Genomic DNA, 24,104 nt, shown 5'->3' on the forward strand with positions numbered 1-24,104 from the left:
CCGTGCGGGCAGAAGCCAACTGGCGTCGCTTTCTTACAGCTCGTTCCTTCCGCGAGGCGGAGCGCCGCTACGAGCGCAGAGCAGCTCCCGCCCCGCGGGGTCACCTTGGCGCGGCGCGAGGCGGCCCCTCCTCTTGCGTAGACGCTGCTGGGCGGTGCGGCCGCCGCCATCCCGTGGTGCCCCGCGGCGGCGGGCGGGCTGCGGCATGGCGGCGGCGCTGGCGCTGCTGGGCCGGGCTGTGGGCCTCGCTGACGGAGCGCGGCGGCTGCTCAGGTGCGGCGGGATGGGGCTGGGGACGGAGGGGCGGGCTGGATCGGGTCTCCCCTCGGTGCTGACTGTTGGTGTTGCGCGCAGGGGCTGCGGCGTTGGACGCGCGGCGGAGGCAGGCCGGTGTCGGGCCATGAGCTCGGCCGAGCGCCCGAAGCGGCCCCTCAGCGCCTATTTCCGCTTCCTGAAGGACAACCAGCCCGCCTTCCGCCAGCAGAACCCAGGTAGGGCGGCGAGCGACGGGCGTACGGAAATTGTGCGGGAGAAAGGTGCTGGTGGCAGCTTTTCCTCGAGGAAAGCTAGCTGAAAATACAGCGGTTTCCTTTCTGCTCTCTGACGCGCAGATCTGAACACCTTGGAGCTGGTAAAGAAGCTGGCCGGTGTATGGAGGGAGCTGCCGGCCTCGCAGAAGCAGGTCAGTGCTCATCGGGGTGTGCGACCCAGCGCCTGCTGCCTTTGGCTGCTTGCGTGTTATCGCAGACCTGGCTTCTTGAAGCAACTGCCTTTCGGTCTTCTCTGCTTACCTTATTTCTTGTTAGAGGTCGTTAAGTTGCACTGAGAGTTTCAAATAATGATGTGAAACATCTCCACAAACTCAGCTGCCGTTCGCTGCTGTAAGTGCCAATTATAGCAGATTAGTGTTTTGCCGTGATTCCTGTTAGCAGTGAGTTCCTTTGTCGTGAGCAGCTGAGTGCTGACATCCTTTCTGAACTTGTGGCTATTACTACAAGGTTTGTCTTCTCCTTTGTGTGTCAGAAATGGAGGGAGAGATGGTGCTGGTCCAGAGCTTGGTGCTCTGATAACAAGGCCGTGATTTTATGATGCTGCTGTGCTCAGTGCTGGTGGCTGTGAGAGTGCATTTGGGGACCAAAGCACTTGTGTGTTGCTATGGGTGAAAAGGCATTACTTCAACTGAGCTTCAGCTTTCCCTCCATCTGTGGGAGATTACTATTTCATTGAGCTGCATCTGATTTGCCTGATGTCAGATGCTGTGTCATCAGATTAACTAAGGTAATTAATGGGGTGCATCCAGCTTTTAAATCCATTCTTTTGAATTTGTTCTGCTACTCAGACCTAAATGTGATACGGCAGTCTGCAAACTTATGTCGTGCAGTAGTCTGAAGTAAACTAGTAGGTTAGAAGTGTTGGCTTTTGATGTTCAAGTGCATGGATTTGAGGATGCGAGGCACTGTGCTTAGCTGAATGAAAGTATGTTGTTAAGGCTGGTAGTTGTACTGTAGGTTTACGAGGAAGCAAGGAAGACAGACTGGCAAAAATACGAAGAGCAGTTGGCTGCATACAAAGCGCAGCTAACTCCAGCCCAGGTTGCAGCTTTGAAAGAAGAAAGGAGAAAACGGCTGGCAAAAAGAAGATCCTTCAGGATAAAGAGAGTAAGTGTTTTCAGGTAACTTACAGAACCTTGGGCTGCCATGAGAACATGTTAAGGCTGGAGGAAAAAAAACAGCAGTTAAGTGCTTTGTCTTTGACTTTCCTGTATACAAAGGATTCTCATTGCAGAAATTACCTTTTTTTTTCCCTGGGGATTTGCTCATTCTGTTCAGTCCTGCCTCCCACAAAGTTACCCACCTGCTCTTTTCTCTGCAAGCATACAGTATTTCGCACCATAAACAAAACTGTACGAAAACAATAAAAAAAAAAAAAAACCTTACCATCATTACTTTCTTGCAGAGTAGAATTTAATAACAGTCTTGGGTTTCCAGAACCAGACTTAGCTGAAGAATCAGTCTGTATATACCTTTTGGTTGAAATATAAACACTGATGGGAAGTTTTGTGGAAAAAGGTTTTTTGGATGGATTGAATAGCTTTTATTGTTTTTGAAGGAATTGACTGTGCTTGGAAAACCTAAAAGACCTCGAAGTGGCTTCAACATTTTTGTATCAGAAAACTTTCAGCAGAGCAAAGGACTTTCACCTACGGTAAGTAAGCTAGGAAGGGTTTATTTGAATAGTACTTAGGTATAGTAGTGATAGCTGTCATAAAAAATATGGTGAGTGCAATAACTATTCAGTGTGTCTTGGATTCTGTTGCTTTCAAAGTAGTGCTTTGAACTAACATTTCAGTATCTGAATATTCCTATGCTTGAGTGGGTATTTTGTGTTGGTTTTGTTGGAGTTTTTTTTTTTTATTATTATTTTATTTTAATATACCACTGTGGTGATCTGGCACATCCTGTATAAACTCCTGTGTGGAGGTAGAGGCTTAAAATTCTTCCTGTACTTTGTACACATCAGAGCTAAACATTTCATGCATGCAGTTCTACTTTGCTTTGACCTAGAAATACATGAGTTAATCAGATGGTTACAGTGGTCTGCTACCAGTTTTACTGTGGAAAGATGGAGTTTGTTTGCAGAAACACTTTTCTGTGTTAATTAATGCCAGTTTAATGAGGATGTTGATATCTTTCACAGCAGTTAAATCCGGATGGTAGAAATAATTGTGTTGCTCAGCTTTCTGTTTACAAGACAGGTATCTCCAGTCAGCTGAGGTCCAGTTTGACAAGCATGTAGCTCAGTACTTCTGAAGTGATGTAGAATTTCCTTGGATGTGATTAATTCTTGTGTTGCTTTGTTTGAAATTAAGCCAATAGGAAGGATCAGAAGTAGCCGTGTTAACTAAAGTTACTTAATCTGTTAGGTATGCCTGCTTTTGCTGCAGCCTTACTAACTTCAACTATGTATGCTGGTATCATTGTAGAAGTGTCTAAAATGACGCCCAGCAAGCTGTCAAACCACGTCTTCAATTATTTACCTATATCAAAAGTGTGGGGTAATAAGCCTTCATGACTTGACTTGCTTTTTTACACTGTTTTACACCTGGCTTTCAGCTGTAACCCTCTATGATGTCTGGCATTAAAATAATGTTCATGTATTGTGTGTTCAATGTCCCGCAGGCAAAGCTGAAGCAGTTATTTGAAACATGGAAAAATCTATCCAGTTCTCAAAAGCAGGTATGTCTGTGGCCTTTAATTATGCACAGTAAAAGCAATTTTGCACATAATTTTTTAATTTTATCTTGGATACTTTTCTGCCAGCTTTTGAAAGTGTATTTAAGTACGAGTTTGCAGATCATTATTTGGAAAGGGAGGAATGCTATTCTGATATTAAATCTTCATATTTTTTCAAGTTTTCATAGAATTATTAAAGTTGGAAAAGACTCCAAAGACCATCTAGTTCAGTTGTCAGCCCACCATGCCCACTATCCTGTGTTCCTCATGGCCACTTTTATCCTTTTCTTCAAAACTTCCAGGGACAGTGATTCCCCTATCTCCCTGAGCAGCCTGTTCTAATACCTCACCACTCTTCTTAATACCCAACCAGAACTTCCCCTGACACAACTTGAGGCCGTAACCTCTTGTCCTATTGCTGGTATTTGGGAGCAGACCCCCACCTCATCACCACCTCCTTTCAGGCAGTTGTAGAGAGCGATAAGGCTTCCCCTATGCCTCCTGTTCTCCAGCCTGAACCACCCCAGCTCCCTCAGCTGCTCCCTATAAGAAATGTGCTCCAGACCCTTCACAGTTAACATTGCCCTTCTCTAGACACGTTCCAGGGCCACTATGTCTTTCTTGTGAGGACCTTTCTGTCCTTTCTCTTGAATGCCTTTTTTCCAGAGTGTTTTGAATGTGTACTGAGAATATGTGTGAAGTTCGTATTCCTTCTGTAGAAATAACCAACTTGTGCAGAAATACCTATTTGTGTTCTTTACAGAAGCCTGCTCTCTCAGACCAGCACACAAATAAGATGCCTTAGTTGTTAGTAACAATACTGAATTAGCTTCCTCTTTGGGAGTGATTATTTTTCATTGTTAGCATTTTGTGGTTTTGTTCAAGTTGGAAGTTTTTTCAGTTCGCTGGAGGTTAAAAATGGATACCTGGGATGAGTACTGCACAGGTTTTGTAGTTAGTTCCCTTTCTGTCAAAGAGGAGGATGTGGCATGGCACTTACCCAGATACAGCCCCTTAGATGACTGTAGAAATGTGCTTTTCTTTCAGCCATACCTGCAGCTTGCTCAAGATGATAAGGTTCGGTATCAAAATGAAATGAAATCATGGGAAGCAAAAATGCTTGAACTTGGACGTGAAGATTTGATACGTTCCAGAGAACAGCGGCCAAAAAAGAAGACTGACACTGCCCAGGAAGGCTCCAAAGCTTCGCTGCGTGAAAGTCTGGCAAAACTGAAGTTGAAAAAATCTGAAGAATAAAACGGTTATGTATGTAATGTCTCTATCCTGCTGTGCTAATGCTGCAGTCAGGGCTAGGGCTGAAGTTTGGCAAACTCACTGGGGGCCGCTGGAGAGATTGGAAAGGGAAGTGATGGGGAAAGAGAATTTGGTGTCTCTTGGAACTGACTTAATCATGGCAGGTGTAACCTGAGCTGTGCAACGAGAATCAGTTAATCAGGCTGTGAATGGTGGACTCACTGACATCAGCAGAGCTCTCCTACAATGGTAGATGCCAGCTAGCTTTTGTAAGAGATTTTTTTTTTTTATGAAAGCAAGAATATTCTACTATGTTACCATTTGAATTCTGTAACTAGGAGCTGAAACCTGCAATACGCTGCTGTGTTTTATTCCCTCCATGGTAGTGATAGAGAAGGCAAACATTTCAAGGCGCAGGGAATGCCACATGCTAACTTCTGGTTTGTCTTTTTGTATGTATCGATCTGTGTATACCACTTACCTTGTGTTTCATTAAAGACCATATGAATTTTGTACGAATGTATCTCCATTGGAGTGCTTTTCTCTGCTGGAACACCGACCCTTGTGCTTTCACGTTGGTGTGAAGTCACCTTCAGGGAGAAGGGAACGTGTGCACGTTGTCTTTAGATGCTACGAACACCAATATTGTGAAGGGCTGCTGCTTTATTTATTTTTTCTAGGACCTCTTGCTGCTTTAGTGGAGAATTGTGGAGAATCTGTATTTTTAGCAGGGAGGCAATTTCGAGGGATTGGTTTGGGGGGTTTCACGTCGGGAGCTAATTACGAGTCGCCGCGCGTATTTTGTATACGCAGAGCCGCTCCAGGTTTCCCTGAGGCAGAGGCGGGTACCGCTCCGAGTTACTCGGCGGAGCAGCCGCTTGAGCAGCGCCTCGGTGAGGGTGGGGGGGGGGCGGTGCTTCCCGCCTGCCCCACCTCGCGCATGCGCCGTGCCGCGGGGCGGTTGGCGGGCTGCGGGCGGGCTGCGGGCGGGATGGGGCTGCTTCAGGACTGCCAGGCCGCCTTCGGTGCCGCCGACCTGTACGGCGCGCTGGGCGTCCGCCGGGAGGCCTCGCCTGAGGAGATCCGCCGCGCCTATCACCGCGCCTCGCTCCGCGTCCACCCCGACCGGGCCGAGCCCGAAGCCAAGGAGGAGGCGACGCGGCGCTTCCAGGTGAGTGCGAGCGGGTGGGCGGCTGACTGACCGACAGACAGACAGACTGACGGACTGACGGACCGACTGACTGACCGACCGGCCCCACAGATCCTGGGCAAAGCCTACGCTGTGCTGAGCGATGCGGAGCAGCGCGCCGTGTACGACGAGCAGGGCACGGTGGACGAGGAGGGTGAGGCGCTGCGGGCCGAGCGGGACTGGCAGGAATATTGGAGGCTGCTCTTCAAGAAGGTGAGCGCCGCTGTGCTGCGGGCTGGCACGCTGCCTGCTTTTTGCTGCCCGCTTTTTGCTGCCCTCCCTTCGTCTTGAGAACGAACGGCCTAACTCGTGTGGTGTGCTCTCTTGGCTTCAGATCACCGTCAAAGATATTCAAGACTTTGAGAAGAGCTACAAAGATTCAGAGCAAGAGCTAGCGGATATTAAATCGGCTTACATGGATTTTGAGGGTGACATGGACAGAATAATGGAGTCAGTGCTGTGTGTAGACTACACGGATGAGCCAAGAGTGAGGAAGATCATAAAAAGAGCCATTGATGCTGGAGAACTCCCATCCTACAAAGCTTTTGTGAAAGAGTCCAAGCAGAAAATGATGGCAAGAAAGAGGCGGGTAGGTACCAACCAGAGACCAAAAGAAAGCTGTGTGTGCACAATGAGCTTCTCATTTCCGTTGGTGGAAGCTTAGGATGTATATTTGCCACAGGGTTGCAGACTTGCTTGGTACCTTCCTCTTCCACACTTCATCGCCTTTATTTTCCATCTTTCTCCATAACTATTGCTTACACCAATTCCAGTCAAATGATTGAGAGGGTTCAAGTAGTAACAGGCTGCTGCTGCTTGTACCTTCTTTCTTCTATTTCAGTATTATCCACAGTAACTTATTACAGCTCAGAATGTCCCTTCATTCAGTTACAAAGCTACAGTCAGTGGAGCTAAGAGTACGTGGGGGAAATATATAGTTTACATGCTTATTGATGACTGTAAAATAACAGCCTGGGCTAAATTCTTTCCAACTTGTGTTTTGTTCTGTTTTTGTTTTATTTTGACGCTTTGTGCCCTGGACATAACAGTCACCTTTAAAGAAAATAGAATGGCTGCTAGGACAAAAAAAAAAAAAAAAAAAGCATGGGTACAGGGAACAAGGATGGGAATGGACATCAGGTGATGTTCAGCACTGCCAAACAGCAAGGAGCTGCCCCACTCTACCAAACTGTCACTCTGTGATTATTCATTGGTGGCCAAACTTGGAAACTGCATTTCATTGTGGCTCTTAGCGTATCAATGCAAAAGTTAAGTGTTTAGTAACTATTCTAAGATGTGGACGCATGCAAAATACTTTTCTAAAGGCTAATTTGCTACTTCAGGCTGAAAAAGAAGCTAAGGAGGCAGAAGAGAGCAGAAAAGAACTGGGCCTCAGTGATGGAGAAGATGACTTGAAAGCACTGATTCAAGTAAGGCCTTAAGCATCCATTGAAGATAATTGTTCCTCACTTCAAATTGTGTTATCCCTGAGCATCTTTACATGTAGGATCTTTGCAGCTCTTCTTCCGTAAAAGCTTCCTGATGGTAGGGAATCACAGAATCACAGAGTTGTAGGGGTTGGAAGGGACCTCTAGAGATCGTCGAGACCAACTCAACGATCACTAGAGGTCCCTTCCAACCCCCCTGCCAAAGCAGCTTCTCTACTTAGTTAATATTCAGAGTATAGATTTTATTACCTGTATCTTTTTTAAATGAGTTGTTATAATATGTTCATTTTTACTTCATACACATTTCGACTCTTTAACTTTTCTAGTTTTAGGCAGTTGGACAGGAAGTGTTAATGCTTATTTCTTTCTGAGAGATTCCACAAGAATGTAAAACTTGATCAGTCTTAGTATTCTGCTTTTGTGTTTTGGGCAGTGAGGAAGAAAATAGCCTATCTAGGTTCTGTTTATCAGTCTTGCCTTTCTTAATGTCCAGTGGGCTTAAAATGGGACGTTGAAATTAAATGATTCCTCAGATTGTATTAGAGTTTTGGGTCTAAACAATAAATTGGTTGTTTTCATAGCTGTATGTTGTGAATTTTCAATGCCCCTCTTCACCTCTGTCTCAATACTTCACAGAAGTATGGAGTCTAGAGTAGAAGGTAGGCTTTGACTTTTCAGAACTCTACCTTCTGTAGCTTGTATTCCCTACTGAATATATTCCAGAGTTAGAATCAGCTACCTAACTTCACTAGAATGTTCCATATTGAGCAGTAAGAAAAGTTGGTTTTGTTTTGTTTTTCCTCCTCCAGAGCAGAAATAAAGACCGAAAAAAGCAGATGGATGACTTTTTGGCCCAAATGGAAGCAAAATACGGGAGTAACGCTAAAAAGGGAGGAAAGAAGACTGCAGCCAAGAAAGGAAAGAAATAAAGGACTGTGTATGCTGAAGTGTCAGGTATCTTTTCAGTTGGGAACACATGGATTGAGGAGTTTGAGAGCGTGTGTGCATCGACTTGATGTGACTGAGGAGCATGGCGCATTGCAAACAAGAAAGACAAAGCATTCTAGTGCTACTGTTTAAAATCTTTTGGGTGGTTTTTAGTTAAGGTCAAACTAATTCTAGTTTAGTAGTTTTGTTATGGTAAGGAAGTGCTGAGACGCCTGGGATGGCTGCCTGTTTATTCAACCTGTGCTGATTCACGCTCAGGACTATCAGTACTACTGATGGTGAAAGAATGTGGTCCTGCACCTGAGTCTTTGCCACTCGTTCCTGTGACTTTTGAGTTAGAAACCTTATCCTTATGTTGTTCACTTTTCTAACCAATCTCGTGCAGTTTTTAGAGATCTCTGCACCACAGATATTTTTCAGAGATTCCACGGGTTTTATAAAAACTTACGAGAACAGAAGATTTAATAAATGATTTTGCAGAACTTTGTGGTATCTTGCTTCCCCACGTCCTCTATGTTATCTAATCATTCAAAACACACTGATCATGTTGGTACTTATTTTTATTGAAGTAAATACTGCATACTTTTTTAGCAGCTGAGAAGACATTTGCACTGGTAAATGTGCTGGTGTTATGGAGTTATACAAAAGGACCACTTATTATTTATAAACTGATCTTTCACAGTGGCATGTAAGCAGTTGCCTTAAGAAAATGAGACTGCAGCAAGTAGGTGAGTGACTTGGCAGTAAATCTCCTAACACCTTCTAACGTGCTGATGTGATGCAATAAACTAATAAACCCACAGAACACTGGCTTTGTGTGTGTCTAGGGTTGGTGATGTCCCATGATGAGGACTTCCAAAGCCTAGCAACACACCTATTTTAGTGGCATCACACTCCTGCTATAGGATGATAGGGATTACTTCTGACTCCTGCTTTAGTGTGCTCCGTGTTTGTCAACAGCTCTGTTATTTCAGAAGTGCTCTTCTAATATGTGTAAGTATACATAACTTTTTTTTTATTATTATTATTTCTGCTCTTTTAAAACTGCTTTATGTAGTGTATATTCAGGGTATGAACTTGAAGGGTAACTTGCTGTAGCTGAAAGAAATGAGGCTGGCTTTATTTATGGCTCATTCTTCAAAGGCCACATGACTAACACCTACTTGTGAGTTGAAGGTCCCTACCACTTCAGTGATAGAATTCAGCAACTATTTACTAGAGCTTCCTAAGGGGAAGCCAGAGGTAGAATGGGAAATGAGTTCCCTTTTAGCTGCTTTGAACAGTTATCCTGATTCAGAAAGAGTTCAGTAGGTCACTGTGTTGGTTAACACACGGGACTTGAACATAACTCTTGCTATACAAAACAGATATCAAACAGTATAGACAAATCTCTCAACCATTTGTATAGAAATCAAAAGTTACCTTATGACCAGATGGCTTTCATTTTTTTTAATGCCTTGTTTCCTCCCCTAGGCTACAAAATACTGCGTTATGGTTCTAGAAAAGCCTGTTCAAGTTTGTGTAGTTTTGTACTCGTAAGCACTGTGTTGGTCCCTGAGGAACGGCACTGGTTTAAAGAGGATGCTTATCTCCAGGCTGCTTGAGATAACTAAATGATACACTGCACAGCGTTCTGCTAGTCTTAACCATTAGAGAAACTGTGTTTTGAAACAGTTTAGTGATCACTGGCTGCTTTTAGGCATCCACTTATCTCTATTCTACCTTAAAGAGATGTTGATTGAGTCCAAAGCTGCTTTTTCCTCTGGAAATGCAAAGGAAGGAGTTAACCTTCCATTTGTACATTTCTGCTTTGCTTTGTTTTCCATTCTTTTTGATCAGAGCATGCTTGAATCAACTGCATGCTTTGATCAGCAGAACTTCAGTCTAGTTCAAAAATCATTAGTTGTTGTGTAGGTACTGCTAACGCTTAGTAGATTGCATAGCTTACAGTGGAAAGTACAGGAGCCACTTCATTAAAAAATCCTGACAAGTTGTTTCCATTCTGAATTGTAACTTGGAAAATACTAAGAGTAAGGAAACTTATAAAAAATGTTTTTAAATGGAATTATAAAGGATCAACTGTTTTCTTGCAGGAAAATGCAGGAATGTTGTTATCTTCAGCTTGTCTTTACACTTGCTAGTCATCTGTTGCATACTGCTTGGGAGCAAGACCTTCAACTAATCATTTATGTTGAAAAGTCTGTATTCTGTGTTTTCATTTCACTGGGAGCCACAAGAGCAGCTAAGCTGGTCCCTCCACCATGTCTCCCACATGGTGTGTGTGGGGACCTTCAGGATGGAGTGTAGAAATACCTACAGAATTGCAGTGCGAATTTCTTGTGCCATTGTTTGGTTTTTCTTTTTGGGAAATGAGACTGACCTGTTCTGTGAAACTACATAAAACATCTTGCCAGGAAGACAACATACTTCCTTGGAATATTCTCTGGAACTGCTTGTAGTAAGAGTCCTTTTTGTCCCTTAAACTTTCTTCAGACACAGAAGGAGGTTTATATGTAAGCATATAACACAGGAGGGTTCAGTGGTATGCTACCCTTAAAGCTGTCAGTTCCCTTCATCTGTTTTGCTACCTTATTTTTACACAACTGTGTTAACATCTGCTGCAACTACTACAGAAACTTCTACAGAGTTGTAGAAGCAGTATCATATACAAAGCTTCTTTTTGATAGTATAATATTGCTTTAAGTGTATAAATAGAGCTTTAAAAGTAATTTTCAAAGCTACTGCTATGGAATGTGTGATTAACCTTTTGTAGAGCTGATGGAAAAATCAGCAGGTCCTGCAGTACAAGCCTGTAACATGAACCAGTCACAAAACAGTAATAAGTAATAGAAAACAGCAGTGATTTAAAGTACTTGCTAGGTTTTGTAGGCGTTGGGTTTTGCTGGAGGATAGCCTTTTGTATTGGTAGAAAATGGAATGTGCAAGTATATCCCTCCTAATCTTTGGCAGTTGCTTCTTTGACTGTATAAAAATAAGATTGTTTGTAAGGAAGGGTGCTTGAAGACTCTCTGTAAACAGCCCTGACGTTGCTGAGAGGTCGCCCGTGACTTTTCTGGAGGTGGCTGTACACTGCTTCTCATGACACGTTAGAAGCCCTGTTTGTTTTTTGTGACTGATCCACTTCGACTTTGGCCTTTCACAGAACCGTGTGGCTGCAGACCTGAGAAAGACATTGCAGACAACATTAAGACTTTTAGAAGTTACTGAAGCTAAGTACTTAAATGCAGCTCCTTTCGCTTAATACTAAGATGGTGGGGTTTTCTTGCTTCTTATTCCAGCTGTCAGTCAGTTCATCAGTAACTTGAAAACTATTTCATGTAACTTTCAAGGTAATTTGCTGTTTCTTTCAGCCTGAGGCCTTCTTAAGAGGAAAGTAATCAGTTATCAAACCATGTCATCAGCTGGAGCCTTAAGTTTTAGATACAACTGTCCTTCTCGAAGGGGTGAAAGGTAGGACCACTTCATTGCTGGGATCTACTCTGCTTCTTGATCTTCTGTCTATACATCATTTATGTCTACAAAGCTTTTGTAATTTCAGTGTTTTTTCTGTCAACACAACAGTCATAAAACTCCTATTTAAATATGCTGGCTGGAGGGGAGAAAGGAGGAGGAACTCAATCCTGCATTAATTGGAAATCCTCCTTTCTTCAATTAAAAAGAAGTTATTTCAATTTAGTACTTTTATTAAATAAAACTCTGGCTGCCTCTTATACATCTCTATTAATATTAATGTAGGTCATTCAGCTGTTAAACAAGCTGGAAGTCCCCTGCAGTCTCCTCATCAGCACTTAAACGCTTGCTACCCCTTATCCTTTGCAGCTGCTGTTATCTTTTGCAGCTTTAATTCCATCTTTTTACTATACATACTCTTCTTATGTGAGAAATCCTCATAACTCAATTGAGGGCCCCAAAACACACTGGTGAAAAGCATTCTTCTCCCTTGATTTCCTGATGAGCTTACCTGAACCTGTTGATGCTCTGCTTGTCCAAGCATGATTGCCATAATCAATAACAGTGCAAGAACGGCGATGCTGTGGATCTGGCTGAAAAGACAGTTCAAGATCTTTATGTTTGCAAGAAAAAAAAGGCTAACAAGACTATAAAGCACCTAAAAACAACTTGATTGTACTTATTTCCTACAAGAGCAAATTTGCAAGATGCTGTGATGTTCTAAGTAGAGATTTTACATGTTTAAGGAGAGTTAGATCAATTTCAGGAGAAGAAAATACTCTTCTTACACCCTTAGATAGACTGTGGGACAATTTAGAGGGGTTCTTAACACTTCTGAAAATTGTTCTCTTTCAAAATGGGTTTTTAGAAAGTTTGTCCGTTGGTATCTGGAGAGCCAAGGATGTTGAAGTTTACACGGAAACTAACAAACCAGATGGCCAATCACTATCTGTGATAACTGTCAAAGCCCTCTAGTCAGTAACAGAGGATGAGTTGGTATCATACGCTTTACCAAGAATATGCTGGTTGTTTTAGTCCTGGAGAAATGATCGGGTAAGAAGAGCCTCTCGTGTAGGTGCTGGTGAGTATCTTCGTGTGTTGTTACGCTGTGAGCTCGACTTGAGTTTCCTCGAGATTTCTGCATTAAAGAATAATAGCATTATTATTTTTCCTTATTGCAGCAGTACATTGAATTTAATTACCCTAAGAATTAAAGCTAGTTTTCCAAGACAAAACGTTCCACACCTTCTTTCTGGGAGGAAGAAAATTTTGGCACTTATTGGACTTGCAGCATTCAACTCTGGATGATGCTGTTGGTCAAAAATTGTGCAGAATTTTAGCGCATCTATTTCAGCAGCTGTCACAAGATAAACAAACTGCAACTCCTGTGCTTGGTAATTTCATCAGCACTAACTACAATTTTAGCATGTCCAGTAGGAAAATCAAATGGTTCTGCCTGTTACCGTTTGCCTCTGCGATCCTGCCGTGCTCGTGTGTTCTGCCACATCAGTGCTACCAATCGGTGGTAGGAGGTGATTTCGGTTTAGCAGCAGTGGGGAGGGTGAGGTCAGTTGCTCGTGTGCAGTCAGGCTGCAAGGCACAGGGAAGGACGGGAAAACAGAGTTGGTATGCTTGACAGTGTGTAGACATACAGTATTGTAAGTTTGTTTGGCATTGTGTAAGCTAACAGTGTTAAATAAGAGCAATGGGTGCAGAACATCTGCCGTGAAATGCTGGCTTTAGGGCTAACTGTGGAGACTGACTTCAAAAAGTGAGGTGAAGTTTGGCAGAAAACTCTTTAAGACTTTCTACTTGTTAGGGTGTTTAATATTCAGCTTGCGGGTAAAAGCAAGTCTCAGAATGAATACTCTGGTGGTGGGAGTGTACACAGACCAGGTGGTGGATGAACTGCACATCATGTAGCACAGTTTGAAGGGGCGTGTTGTGTGGCTGGTACTGCGGAATGAAAACTATATAAAAGTGTCTCTATGGACCACTGCTGCACAAAGTTCTAGAAAGCAGACACCATCCATATTATAAAGTCTTTATAGCTAGACTCCTTTCACCTGAAAGTTATCTGTGTATTACTGTGCGTTTTCCATTTGAGAAGTGATGGAAATAATCTAGGTTGTTTTTTGTTTTGTTTTGTTTTAATTTAGGACAAGGGGGAATGGTTGTAAACTGAGATAGGGGAGGTTTAGGTTGGATATTAGGAGGAAGTTTTTCACCCAGAGGGTGGTGAGGCACTGGAACAGGTTGCCCAAGGAGGCTGTGGATGCCCCATCCCTGGAGGCATTCAAGGCCAGGCTGGATGTGGCTCTGGGCAGCCTGGTCTGGTGGTTGGCAACCCTGCACATAGCAGGGTTTGGAACTGGATGATCATTGTGGTCCTTTTCAACTCAGGCCATTCTATGATCAGGAGGCCATAGTTCTATGCACACTGACTGAAGGAAGGCTGTTCTGTAAAAATGTATTAGAAAAGCTTCAAACCACAGTTAGCATTTTAAAAAAGAATTTCCTCATGCTTTCTACATGCATTTAAACACATTTGCTAGTATGAAGGGGAGATGGTAAGAACTGCTAAATGGGTGGAAGTGTAAGGAAAAGGGACAGAAATGTTTATGACAGACTGGACGAACGTAGAAGCATAACTTGTACTGTTTAGACACTTGTTCCTGTCCATTAATGTGACAGAGAAGATGAGATTATAGGTAAACTGATAAACTAGAAGGAAATTATGATAGTTTATAAACTAGAAGGAAATGATATTAGTTTGTAAAGCTTGTGTATTCTACAGGTTCTGTAAAGCCTGTGTTATTTTTCTATACCTACAGTCCCTGTAAGAGACTAAACTCAGACCATTATGCCAAACAAAAAAGTCTTCTGAACACAAGTGAAGGTTCACCCAGGTCGGTCAGAGTCATTTAGTTCTTTTCATGCTATTAACAGCTTACCCAAGATGAACACTCCGTCCATCTAGCCTGAGCAAGAGCAGCAAAAGTAAGTTACCATTACAAGCTGTGCTTTTTTAAAGTTTATCTTGAAAATAAGCTATAGAATAAGAAAGCTGTTGTCAAGAGAGAGAGTGCTATCTGCTCTGCTTGGACCAGACAGACTGGAGGATATAATTTTCATTCAAAACTGCTTAACACAATTCATTGAATCACAGATTGTAAGACAGTAAACTAACAACTTCTCTTGATAAATATAAAAAAATACTATCCATTTTTTCTTAAATTAAAAAATTAACATTCTTTCAATTCAACTGAATGCTCCTTGTGTAAGATGGGTTCTCTAGTTGTGGTAATTTGCCATGAGAAACTGGTTTGGAAACATACAATCGGGTTCCCCTGAAGACATCATCCACAGAGCGCGGGGTCGCGGTGCGGGACTGACTGGTGCCGATGGGATGCAGGGTACGCGGTGGTGGGTTTCGCCTCTTGGAGTTGTGAGACAGAGGTGATGTGCTGAGCTCCAGAGGAGGACAATTTGGCCGTGCTTTGTTTGAGAGGATGGAACTGGAGCCTGGGCGTTTGTCATCCAGGTCCCTAAGAAAAGAATCACAGAACAAAAGGAGATAATTTTGCCGTGACTGATAACCACCTTGTCACTGCATTATTCATCTGTGTGTGATGTTAGTAACGTAGAGGTGATCTGGGGTCTTTTTCTGGTTCTCAGTACCATACTTTGAAATTAGAAAACGATAATAAGTAAGAAAGAAACAAGCCTATTTATAACATGTGCATATGCACATACACACACATATATGTATTTACTGAACTATTAACTTTTTGATTGAACATGTCAGCATGAAAGTTGTAATTCTCCATGGCATATATGTAAAAACACTGCAACCAGCAGTTCTCATAGCCTTTGCCTAGATGTAACAGAAGTCCATTTCTAGGAAGTGAGCAAATGCAGAGTGGGTCTGCATCCCACTCTGAGCTTCAGCTCTTTTCACAACATTACAGAATCATAGAATGGCCTGGGTTGGAAAGGACCACAATGCTCATCTGGTTCCAACCCCCTGCTATGTGCAGGGTCGCCAACCAGCAGACCAGGTTGCCCAGAGCCACATCCAGCCTGGCCTTGAATGCCTCCAGGGATGGGGCATCCACAACCTCCTTGGGCAACCTGTTCCAGTGCCTCACCACCCTCTGGGTGAAAAACTTCCTCCTAATATCCAACCTGAACCTTCCCTGTCTCAGTTTACAACCATTCCCCCTTGTCCTATCACTATCCACCCTCTTGCCATTCACTAGAGGGCACATCAGCAGTAATTAAATATAAAGACCACACTAGAAGTATAACATTTGATAAGGGATAATACACAAACAAGCAAGAAAATAAATGAGAATTAATTTCACTGGGGTAGAAAATTATCTCGTACTGTTTTGGATTGAACCCTTTCACTGTGAGAGTGCTCTGCTTTAAAACAGAGAGAATCTATAGCCCTTACAGTGTTTTCTCCATTACAGGCAGATTCCTTTGCTGTAAGTGGATCCCGTGTATCACTATCAAGCCATTTAGGTTACGTTGAGACCCACTGTTTGACCCTTGATTTACCTAAAAGATGAATTAAAAAAAAAAAAAAAAAATTACTGTTTGGCAATGACGTGCACCCATATTTATACGTTTTGTCCTCTCTAAATCTTTTTGAAGGAAAGAAACCTATTTCATCCAAGAAATCCATATACATATATCCTCATTTATACAATTTCCTCCATCTTAGATAGCATTTCATTCTTCTTGCAAATGGTAGTGCTTAGACAGTCTCAGATGCTGCTATGTGACCTTTAGTAATTCCCAACTGAGCCTCTTGTTTGCACAACATGATCTTACAACAGCGGCTGTAACTGGGAGTTGTACACAACTATTTTTTCCAGTGTATGTTGGCATTTACTTTATGTCAAGGACAGACCTGGACACTCCTCTCTTGGAATACAGATTGATCTTGAAAAACATGACATTCTTCCCACCATAACAACAGCAAACAGAAAAGAAAAGAGCTTAAATCTCTCCAGCATACATACTTGAGGTGGTTTTCTCCTCTTTTTGGTTTTGCGGCCACATCTGGGTTTTGGGCACTACACATACAGTAACAAGTATGTGAGGAAGATGCAGGGGGTAGAAATAAAGGAGAAGTAAAAAGAAATAAAAGAGTTGAATTAAAATGGAATGAACAGAGATAACGCTTGGTGCTCACCACTCTAGGAGCATATAATCTAAAGCAGTCAAATTCAGAGTCTGGGGGGAAAAAAAAACAACTGTTGTACAAATTCACCAAGACTTACTCTCTCTTCCCTCATCAGCTAATTACAAATAGGCTAGTGAGAGTGGGATCTCACACACAATCCTGCATCTTACAGTTTAGTTCCAAAGCTGCTAAATGTGGAAAGAGCTGCATCATTAACGAGCAGTCACCACGAGGCATCCCAATACACATGTAAAACAGTCGATTTTAATATTAAAGAGAAAAGTAAGAAAATTTGCAGCTGAGGATTGCACAGGACTTCAGCGGTTAGCAAGGACAGTCAGCATCCATGCACAATCCACACTAGTCATGCAGCTGAAGAGTTTCTGACACTTTTGAATCTTCACTTCTGTAGTATTGTAGCGACTCAACCCTTCACAAACCAGCTGGCTAGAAGTACTTACCAGATTTGATGTTACTGAGGGCATTTTAGTTTGTGGCACACGAGGTAATAGCACTGGCAGAGGATCAAACTGCTGGGGGCTCCCAGAATCTGCTCGGATTGCTTCTACTTTTATTATATTTTTCTCATCATCTTCATAAAGCAAGAGAGAATCCCTGTCAGTACAGATTACTGACACTCTTATTTGTGCACAGTACTACGAGACTCATCTTAAACGTGAAGCTCTGTGAAATCTTTTAAAGGCACATCTTACACTGTTAGCAAATAACTTTTTTCAGCCCTGAAGAGATTATTCCCAAATGCATCTCTCATTGCATCCTTGCAGAACTCAGTAACTAAAACCCCCTCTGAATCTTCAGTCTAACTGCCATCCTTACCAGAGGCTGACACTTCCCAGTGTCTGCTGATCAGTTCTTCCATGCAGCCTAGCACTTCACTCCACACATCATCAAACACAAATGTGAGCACAGAATCCTTCATGCAGGAATATGGAGAGATAGGAGGAAACCCCAATTTTCGTCTACCAGAGCAGAGTCCAATTTTCCCCTCATGCAGTTCCTCCTCCCTGTAAAAACAGGGGCGTTAGATGCATCACAAACACACATTCTTTGTCTCCTGCATTTTTGTTTCACTTCTGCCCTATGTTCTACTAATCTGAAACAAGTCAAGGCAGCAGTTGCAGGTGACTTTTAAAAGTCACCCCTTCCAAATCCTCTGGGGCACCCACAGCTCCATCAGAGCTCAGAGTCTCATCCAGTCTGACCTTGAATGTCTCCAGGGATGGGGCATCCACCATCACGCAGTATCACACAGTCTGTTTTCCAAGAGCTGACAGTGTGATAAACAGCAATATCAAATGATTTAGTCCAACACTGAAAGAAGCAATCTTTTTCCAGTGCTTGGGTACATGAATTTGTATTCCTTCCAGAATTTACTGTTGACTGAAATGTGAAATGACCGAGACAATCACCTTCTCAACTGCACGCCTTAGTTCCCCCATACAGAATCACTATAAATTATATATGCTACTCTTTTATAACAGAGATCAAAGTTGCATTTAGAAATAAATTAGAGTTACAGTAATACTTCTTCACTGCATTGTTAAGTGGAAGGAATGAGAGATGATTGCTTCAAAAAGTGTGTGTTCATCTGCTAAAATACCTTTTGTAAAAGGGAGAAAAAAATACTGATGTGAGCACAGTCGTTAAGGCTTTTGGATCTGTTCCCTGAATTAGTACTTACCATCAAAAAGCTAAAAATGCTGGAAAAAAATAAAATAACCTCTATTTTACCACTATTTCACAGATGCAGCAGTATTGTTTGCTGCAACAGTATCTTTGACCTGGTCAAAGCGTGCCACCTACTGACTTGAATCTCGTGGTCCAGGCAACTAAGGGGCTTCATTTATTAAAACCAATGAAACAGACAGTAAATGACATTATCACCCAGAGCTCTTAGCCAGGCCATATGTTCATACTGTTCAGATGAATAAAGCAAAGAGACAAAAAGAATCCTCTTTATGCCACTCTCAATCCCTTCTTCTTAAGATAAAAATAGTGGTTCTATTTATAAGCAAGCACTGATCGTTAACTTACCACTAAAAACCTGGGAAGGCACAATTCTATCCAAGGTGTTTGTCTGTACACTGCAGTACAAAGCAGAAAAGCACTCTGCTAGTGTATAACAAACAACTATGAATTTGACTTAGTGCAACAGATGCATAGCATTTAAATAAGTCTTAAATACGCCAGTGTGTAGCAGGATCTTAGTTACAGCACAATTGACTTCATATAAGCCACAAACAAAAAGAGCTATTGTGAGAAATTACTTAAATTCAGAAAAATAGAGCAAAATACATCATTACAAAAGACGGATAAAGAAATATTTCCAATGCCCCACCAAGCCCAGGCTTTTGAAAATTCTTTAGAGGAAAAAGCATTTTAAAAATCAATCAATAGCAAAACCAAATATACCTGTATCTTAAGAAGACTAATACTGGGATGCTGGTACTATCTTAATGCTCAAGACTTACACATCTCTGCAGTCAAAAGCTAAATATTCCTCCATTATGCCTTCAGAGACAATTACTCCATCTTCTTCTTCGCTGTCTGGAGAACACAAGGTCGGAGACTTGGAACGGTCGGCCTTCTTGAGAACAGGAGAAACAGAAAGAGGCACCTTCTTGCCAAAAACACTAAATCTGAACAGGTGACAGTTTTCAGAAAGCAGAAAGAAAAAGAAGTTGTTATTCCACTTCCAATAGCAGCACTGAGTTAGCTGAGGAACAACACTGTAGGTAAGATCAGATATTAGGGAGCCAGTCAATTTGTGTCCAGTTAATAAATGACTAACAATAAAACCAGCCACAATATCTATATGTCCTTTAGAAATCAGCAGTAGCAAGAGTATTTCTACTTACTGACTGGCTTACTGTAGAGAGCAGCAAGGACAGCTGGATGCCCTTGCTATTCTGAATGGAGTTTTCTTCAGTTAAAAATGAAAAAGAAAGAAACAACAACAACAAAATAACATGCTTTGTTCAAAACTCAGCCTAACCAAAAAGCTAAACAATAACTCCATATATTGCTCACTGTTTAAGAAGCCAACTACTGCAGTCCACTGAAGGAAAAATCACCTTCCCACCCTGGTACAGTCTGGACCAACTGTTGGTACTTACTCATTAGAGCCTTCTTCCTGTGATGGACTTACATCTGATGAACCTAAACTTGCAGAAGGTGAACTTGAATACCATTCATACCCTTCATCTTTGGGGATCACTATCTGTTTCCCCACAACCCTGCCAGGGCAAAAGCAGAGGATAAATCAAAAAGTGTTCCAAGTGGGATTATGGAAGGATATTAGAACATGCAAAAGCAAATCTTAAAAATTCTATTGGGAAGCTATGCTATTTTCTTAGTAATAGTTAAGCATGGTATTAGTTGTTTACCCTACTATACACTGCTTTGTGTCAGGTAAATCCATTAACAAAAATATTGTTGATTTTTGTCAGGCGCTGCTAATTCTAAGACTTGAATACAGACAAAACTGTTTGTGTACATGTAATGAAGATTTAAAACATTCAAGCCATAAGGACTGGTGGAGCTAGGGAGGATTTCTTAAATTATTTTTAAGCTGGATTTTAACTATACTATATATCTTTTCTAAGAAAATTTTGCTATGTTGAAGCTAAATCAGTTGCAAATAGCACTAAACCTCAGGCAAGGAATCGAATGTGAGACCATAGAATCATAATCATCAAATGGTTTGGGTTGGAAGGGAGCTTGGTGTCGTCTGCAAACATTCTGAGAGTACATTTGATCCCATTGCTTATGTCACTGACAAAGACGTTAAACACCACTCCCAGCACCAATCCCTGAAGAATGCCACTCATCACCAGTCTCCACTTGGACACTGAGCTATTGACCGCTCTGTGATATTGATACTCTGTGAGTGTGACCATCCAGACAGTTCCTTATCCAGTGAGTGCTCCATCCATCAAAACCGGTTTTTTTTCTCCAATTTGGCAACCAGGATGTCATGTGGGACAGTGTGAAACACTTTGCACAAGTCCAGGCAGATGATGTCTACCTTTACCCACTCACACTGTAATTCCATCATGAAAGGTCACCAAGTGTGTCAGGCATGACTTGCCTTTGGTGAAGCCATGTTGGTTACCGCCAATCACCTGATCTTTATTTTCCACCTGCCATAGTAGGCCCTTCAGGAGGATCTGCTCCATGATCTTGCCAGGCACAGAGGTGAGACTGACTGGCCTGCAGATCCCTGGGTCTTCTTTTTTTCCCTTGGGGGAAAAAATGGGGGCTGTTTCCTCATTTCCAATCATCAGGAACCTCACCAGACTGCCATGACATTTCAAATATCACAGAATCACAGAGTCACAGAATTGTAGGGGTTGGAAGGGACCTCCAGAGATCATCGAGTCCAACCCCCCTGCCAAAGCAGGTTCCCTACAGCAGGTCGCGCAGGTAGGCATCCAGGCAGGTCTTGAACATCTCCAGAGAAGGAGACTCCACCTCCCTGGGCAGCCTGTTCCAGTGATGATGGATATGATGGAGTGCCCTCAGAACTTGTGGATGGATCTCGTCAGGTTTGTGTTCCTTCACATTCTTTAGATGGTCTTGAGCTTGATCTTCAGGTACAGCAGGCAGATCTACCTTCTCTAAGTTCTCACCTTTGCTTTCTGCTGCCTGGGCAACGCAGCTAGAGCCCATGCTGGTGAAGACTGAGGCAAAGAAGTCATTGAGCACTTCAGCTTTCTCCATATCCCTTGTGACAAGGTCTCCATTTTCCTTCCAGAGAGGGCCCACATCCTCCCCAGCCTTTTATCACTGATACACCTGTAGAACTTCTTCTCGTTCCCCTTTATGACCCTGTCTAGATTTCATTCTGTCTGGGTTTTAGCTTTCCTAACCCATCCTTGGCTGCTGGAACAGCTTCTTTGTAGGCCTCCAGGTAACGCGTTCCTGCTTCCACTCCACCAGCAGCATGTTTTTTAATGACAACAGCAGGCAGACCAACAGAGTCATCTCTTTATTTGCTATATAATTGCATAAAACCACCCTGCAGTTGTTTTAAAACCAACTGCTACCATTCCTACCCTTTGTAACTGTGTTGCTATTGACATTAATCTGTTAATGAAATACCTGAGATGAGGAAAGTTGGATGTCCACTGTTGGCATTCCTCCTGCAGTCCCTCAACGTGGACATTTTCTTTTTGTTCATAGAGTAGCTCATCGAGTTGCCTGAACATGTTTTGAACTTGTTGCGTGGCAGCTTTATCAAATTCCTAGAAAGGAAAGCCATCCATCAAATACCTAGTAAAAAGCATTCAAAGATCATTTAAAACTTATTTTTTTCAGTTGTAAAAGATCATCTATTTGTTGAAAGCTTAGCAGGACTGATTTATACAAGCTTTTGCATGGAAAGACATTATATTTAAATAATCTGTTCCCTGGAGGTGATGCAGGCTGCTGTTAGGACTCATGGTAGGACTTAGGCTTACAAAAGAAAAGCTGTTAAAATGTTTTGAAGTGCCTGCATTAATATATAAACTTAATGACAGTGATTTATGTAAAATAAACCACAACAGGAATGACAATTCAAAGCAATATTTTTGTGGAACATATTTTAATGGAACGTGTCTTGTTTGCAATGCCCAACATGAGTCTGGTCTGAAAGACCAGGAAAGTGACCTTCTCACATTGTGAGATAACAAGTTCTCATACAGCTAAAAAATTAGGCTAGTTCTTGGGTATTTTAAATCTAATCAGTTTCCATTTTCACTCCACTGAAAGCAGTAACACACTTGGTTTTGGTAAACAGGAAATAAGAAACAAAGAAGTGATGGAGAAGCTTACTGCATTTTAGTAACCTATTTTCAACAAAGTGCAGTCCAATAAACTCACACCACGTATCTGCAAGTCATCCACTCCTGTTTTGGACTCCACAACAACAGCATTTACTATGTTGTAGTATTTTTACACATTAAGGGATTTGTATTTCCAAAGTTTTAGAGCAGAAATGCAATAAGCCTACTGTGTTTTGATATAATGTAAAGATGGGGAAAAGGCCAACAGGATGTTTTTTCTATCCCCAACATCATGATTTGAGCCAGTTCTCCCCTTTATCTTGCAATGTGTTTACAATAGTATTTCAAACATCTTCTGACTCACAGTGGTAGGTTTGTTTGGGGTGATGATGTTCTACTCACATCATAGCCCCAAGAGAAGATGGAGCTGTCCTCAGTGGAGGTGCCTGCGTAACTTGGACTAGCAGACCATGAATTCCCATCATCAGCTGAAGTAACAGAAGGGTAATCTGTTTCCTTTGAGATTCCAGATGCACTGAAATGCACATGTTGCGGGGGGGGAGGGGGAAGAAAGCACAAGCCAACAGTCACAGAAAAGCAGATACAGAGGCTGTGTTCTGAAATGATGCCGTTCTGCAGTGAAGCCCAAGCTACCGACCGCATGACTGCCATCAGTACAACTCAACACAAAGCTGATGGCTTTTCCCATGGCCTCACACAGAATCACAGAATGACCCAGGCTGGAAGGGACCTCAAGATCATGAATCTTCAACCCCCCTGCCACAGGCAAGGCCACCAACCTCCCCATTTAATACCAGACCAGGCTGCCCAGAGCCCCATCCCACCCGGCCTGGTCTCCAGAGCAAGATCTGCCTTCTGCAGTGCCACGTACCTGGCAGTCCCTGGGCATCTCTCAGAGGCAGCTGTGACAGGGCTGGGTTCTGGCAGCGGGTGGTGCCGCACGGCGTGCTGCGTCAGCCCTTGTCTGCAAGCAAGAGCAGAGCCTGACGTTACTGCAGGGAGCAGCCGCGTCGCTCCCAAGCTGTATGTGCGTTCTGGTTTTTGAGGAATGCCCCAGCTTGCATAACAGAACTTCTGGTTTTTTTCTGAACTCATTTATTCTTGTTTTTGTTTTTGTTTTTGTTTTCCGAACTCATTTATTCCTGTTAGCCTCATTCACGTTCGAATTAAGATACCAGGACAAACTCCAGGCTGGGCTCAGCATTAGAGGCCTCGGTTTGGAAACCAGCATCATCCCGTAAGGCCAAACCCCGCAGCGAGGGGCTGAGCCCCGAGAGCGGCCGTGACACAGCCATACACGGCCGTGACACAGCCGTGCCCCGCGGGGCCTCACGCTCCAACGGGACGAGAGCGGCCTCCAGCCGGAGCTGGCATTTTCTAGCCCTGAGCGCGGCCGCAGAGAGACGGTAAAGCACTCCCCACCCCGCGCATCCCTCCCGTCCCGGCCCCACCCGCGTCCCGAGCGGCGGCGGCCACTCACGGCTGCAGAGCGCCGGCGGGCACCGCTTTCCTGGCGTATCGCGAGATCATCCTCCGCCCTCCCGGGCGCCGCTT

The 24,104-nt window shown here is 42.9% G+C and overlaps 3 protein-coding genes across 7 annotated transcripts; 2 read left to right on the forward strand and 1 right to left on the reverse strand.

The window, feature by feature from the left end:
* The first annotated feature begins 205 nt into the window (after positions 1 to 205).
* TFAM (transcription factor A, mitochondrial) lies at positions 206 to 5,006 on the forward strand. Its single transcript, XM_042862714.1, has 7 exons — positions 206 to 273; positions 355 to 491; positions 612 to 682; positions 1,509 to 1,658; positions 2,110 to 2,205; positions 3,180 to 3,236; positions 4,281 to 5,006. Exons 1-7 carry the CDS (start codon positions 206 to 208, stop codon positions 4,488 to 4,490), a joined length of 789 nt encoding a protein of 262 aa, XP_042718648.1. The 3' UTR covers positions 4,491 to 5,006.
* Positions 5,007 to 5,471: 465 nt separating this feature from the next.
* On the forward strand, positions 5,472 to 8,554 carry DNAJC9 (DnaJ heat shock protein family (Hsp40) member C9). Its single transcript, XM_042862715.1, has 5 exons — positions 5,472 to 5,658; positions 5,749 to 5,889; positions 6,011 to 6,265; positions 7,020 to 7,106; positions 7,934 to 8,554. The coding sequence occupies exons 1-5, from the start codon at positions 5,479 to 5,481 to the stop codon at positions 8,051 to 8,053; spliced, it is 783 nt and encodes a 260-aa protein (XP_042718649.1). The 5' UTR covers positions 5,472 to 5,478; the 3' UTR covers positions 8,054 to 8,554.
* Positions 8,555 to 8,614: 60 nt separating this feature from the next.
* FAM149B1 (family with sequence similarity 149 member B1) lies at positions 8,615 to 24,104 on the reverse strand. Of its 5 annotated transcripts, XM_042862710.1 has the most exons (15): positions 24,031 to 24,104; positions 23,422 to 23,514; positions 22,932 to 23,064; positions 21,865 to 22,007; positions 19,878 to 19,997; positions 19,233 to 19,400; positions 17,578 to 17,765; positions 17,202 to 17,332; positions 16,577 to 16,630; positions 16,003 to 16,109; positions 14,882 to 15,091; positions 13,007 to 13,133; positions 12,556 to 12,681; positions 12,055 to 12,136; positions 8,615 to 11,253 (listed from the first exon to the last, which is right to left on the reverse strand). In XM_042862710.1, exons 1-15 carry the CDS (start codon positions 24,078 to 24,080, stop codon positions 11,180 to 11,182), a joined length of 1,806 nt encoding a protein of 601 aa, XP_042718644.1. In that variant the 5' UTR covers positions 24,081 to 24,104; the 3' UTR covers positions 8,615 to 11,179. The 5 variants fall into 5 exon arrangements, with proteins under 5 accessions (XP_042718644.1, XP_042718642.1, XP_042718645.1 ...); XM_042862708.1 differs by lacking the exon at positions 24,031 to 24,104 and having other exon boundaries at positions 23,422 to 23,858; XM_042862711.1 differs by lacking the exons at positions 19,878 to 19,997; positions 24,031 to 24,104 and having other exon boundaries at positions 23,422 to 23,858.

This window comes from Lagopus leucura, unplaced genomic scaffold (assembly GCF_019238085.1).
Source record: "Lagopus leucura isolate 7727_CA_CO unplaced genomic scaffold, USGS_WTPT01 Super-Scaffold_739, whole genome shotgun sequence".
NCBI classification, from domain to species: domain Eukaryota; kingdom Metazoa; phylum Chordata; class Aves; order Galliformes; family Phasianidae; genus Lagopus; species Lagopus leucura.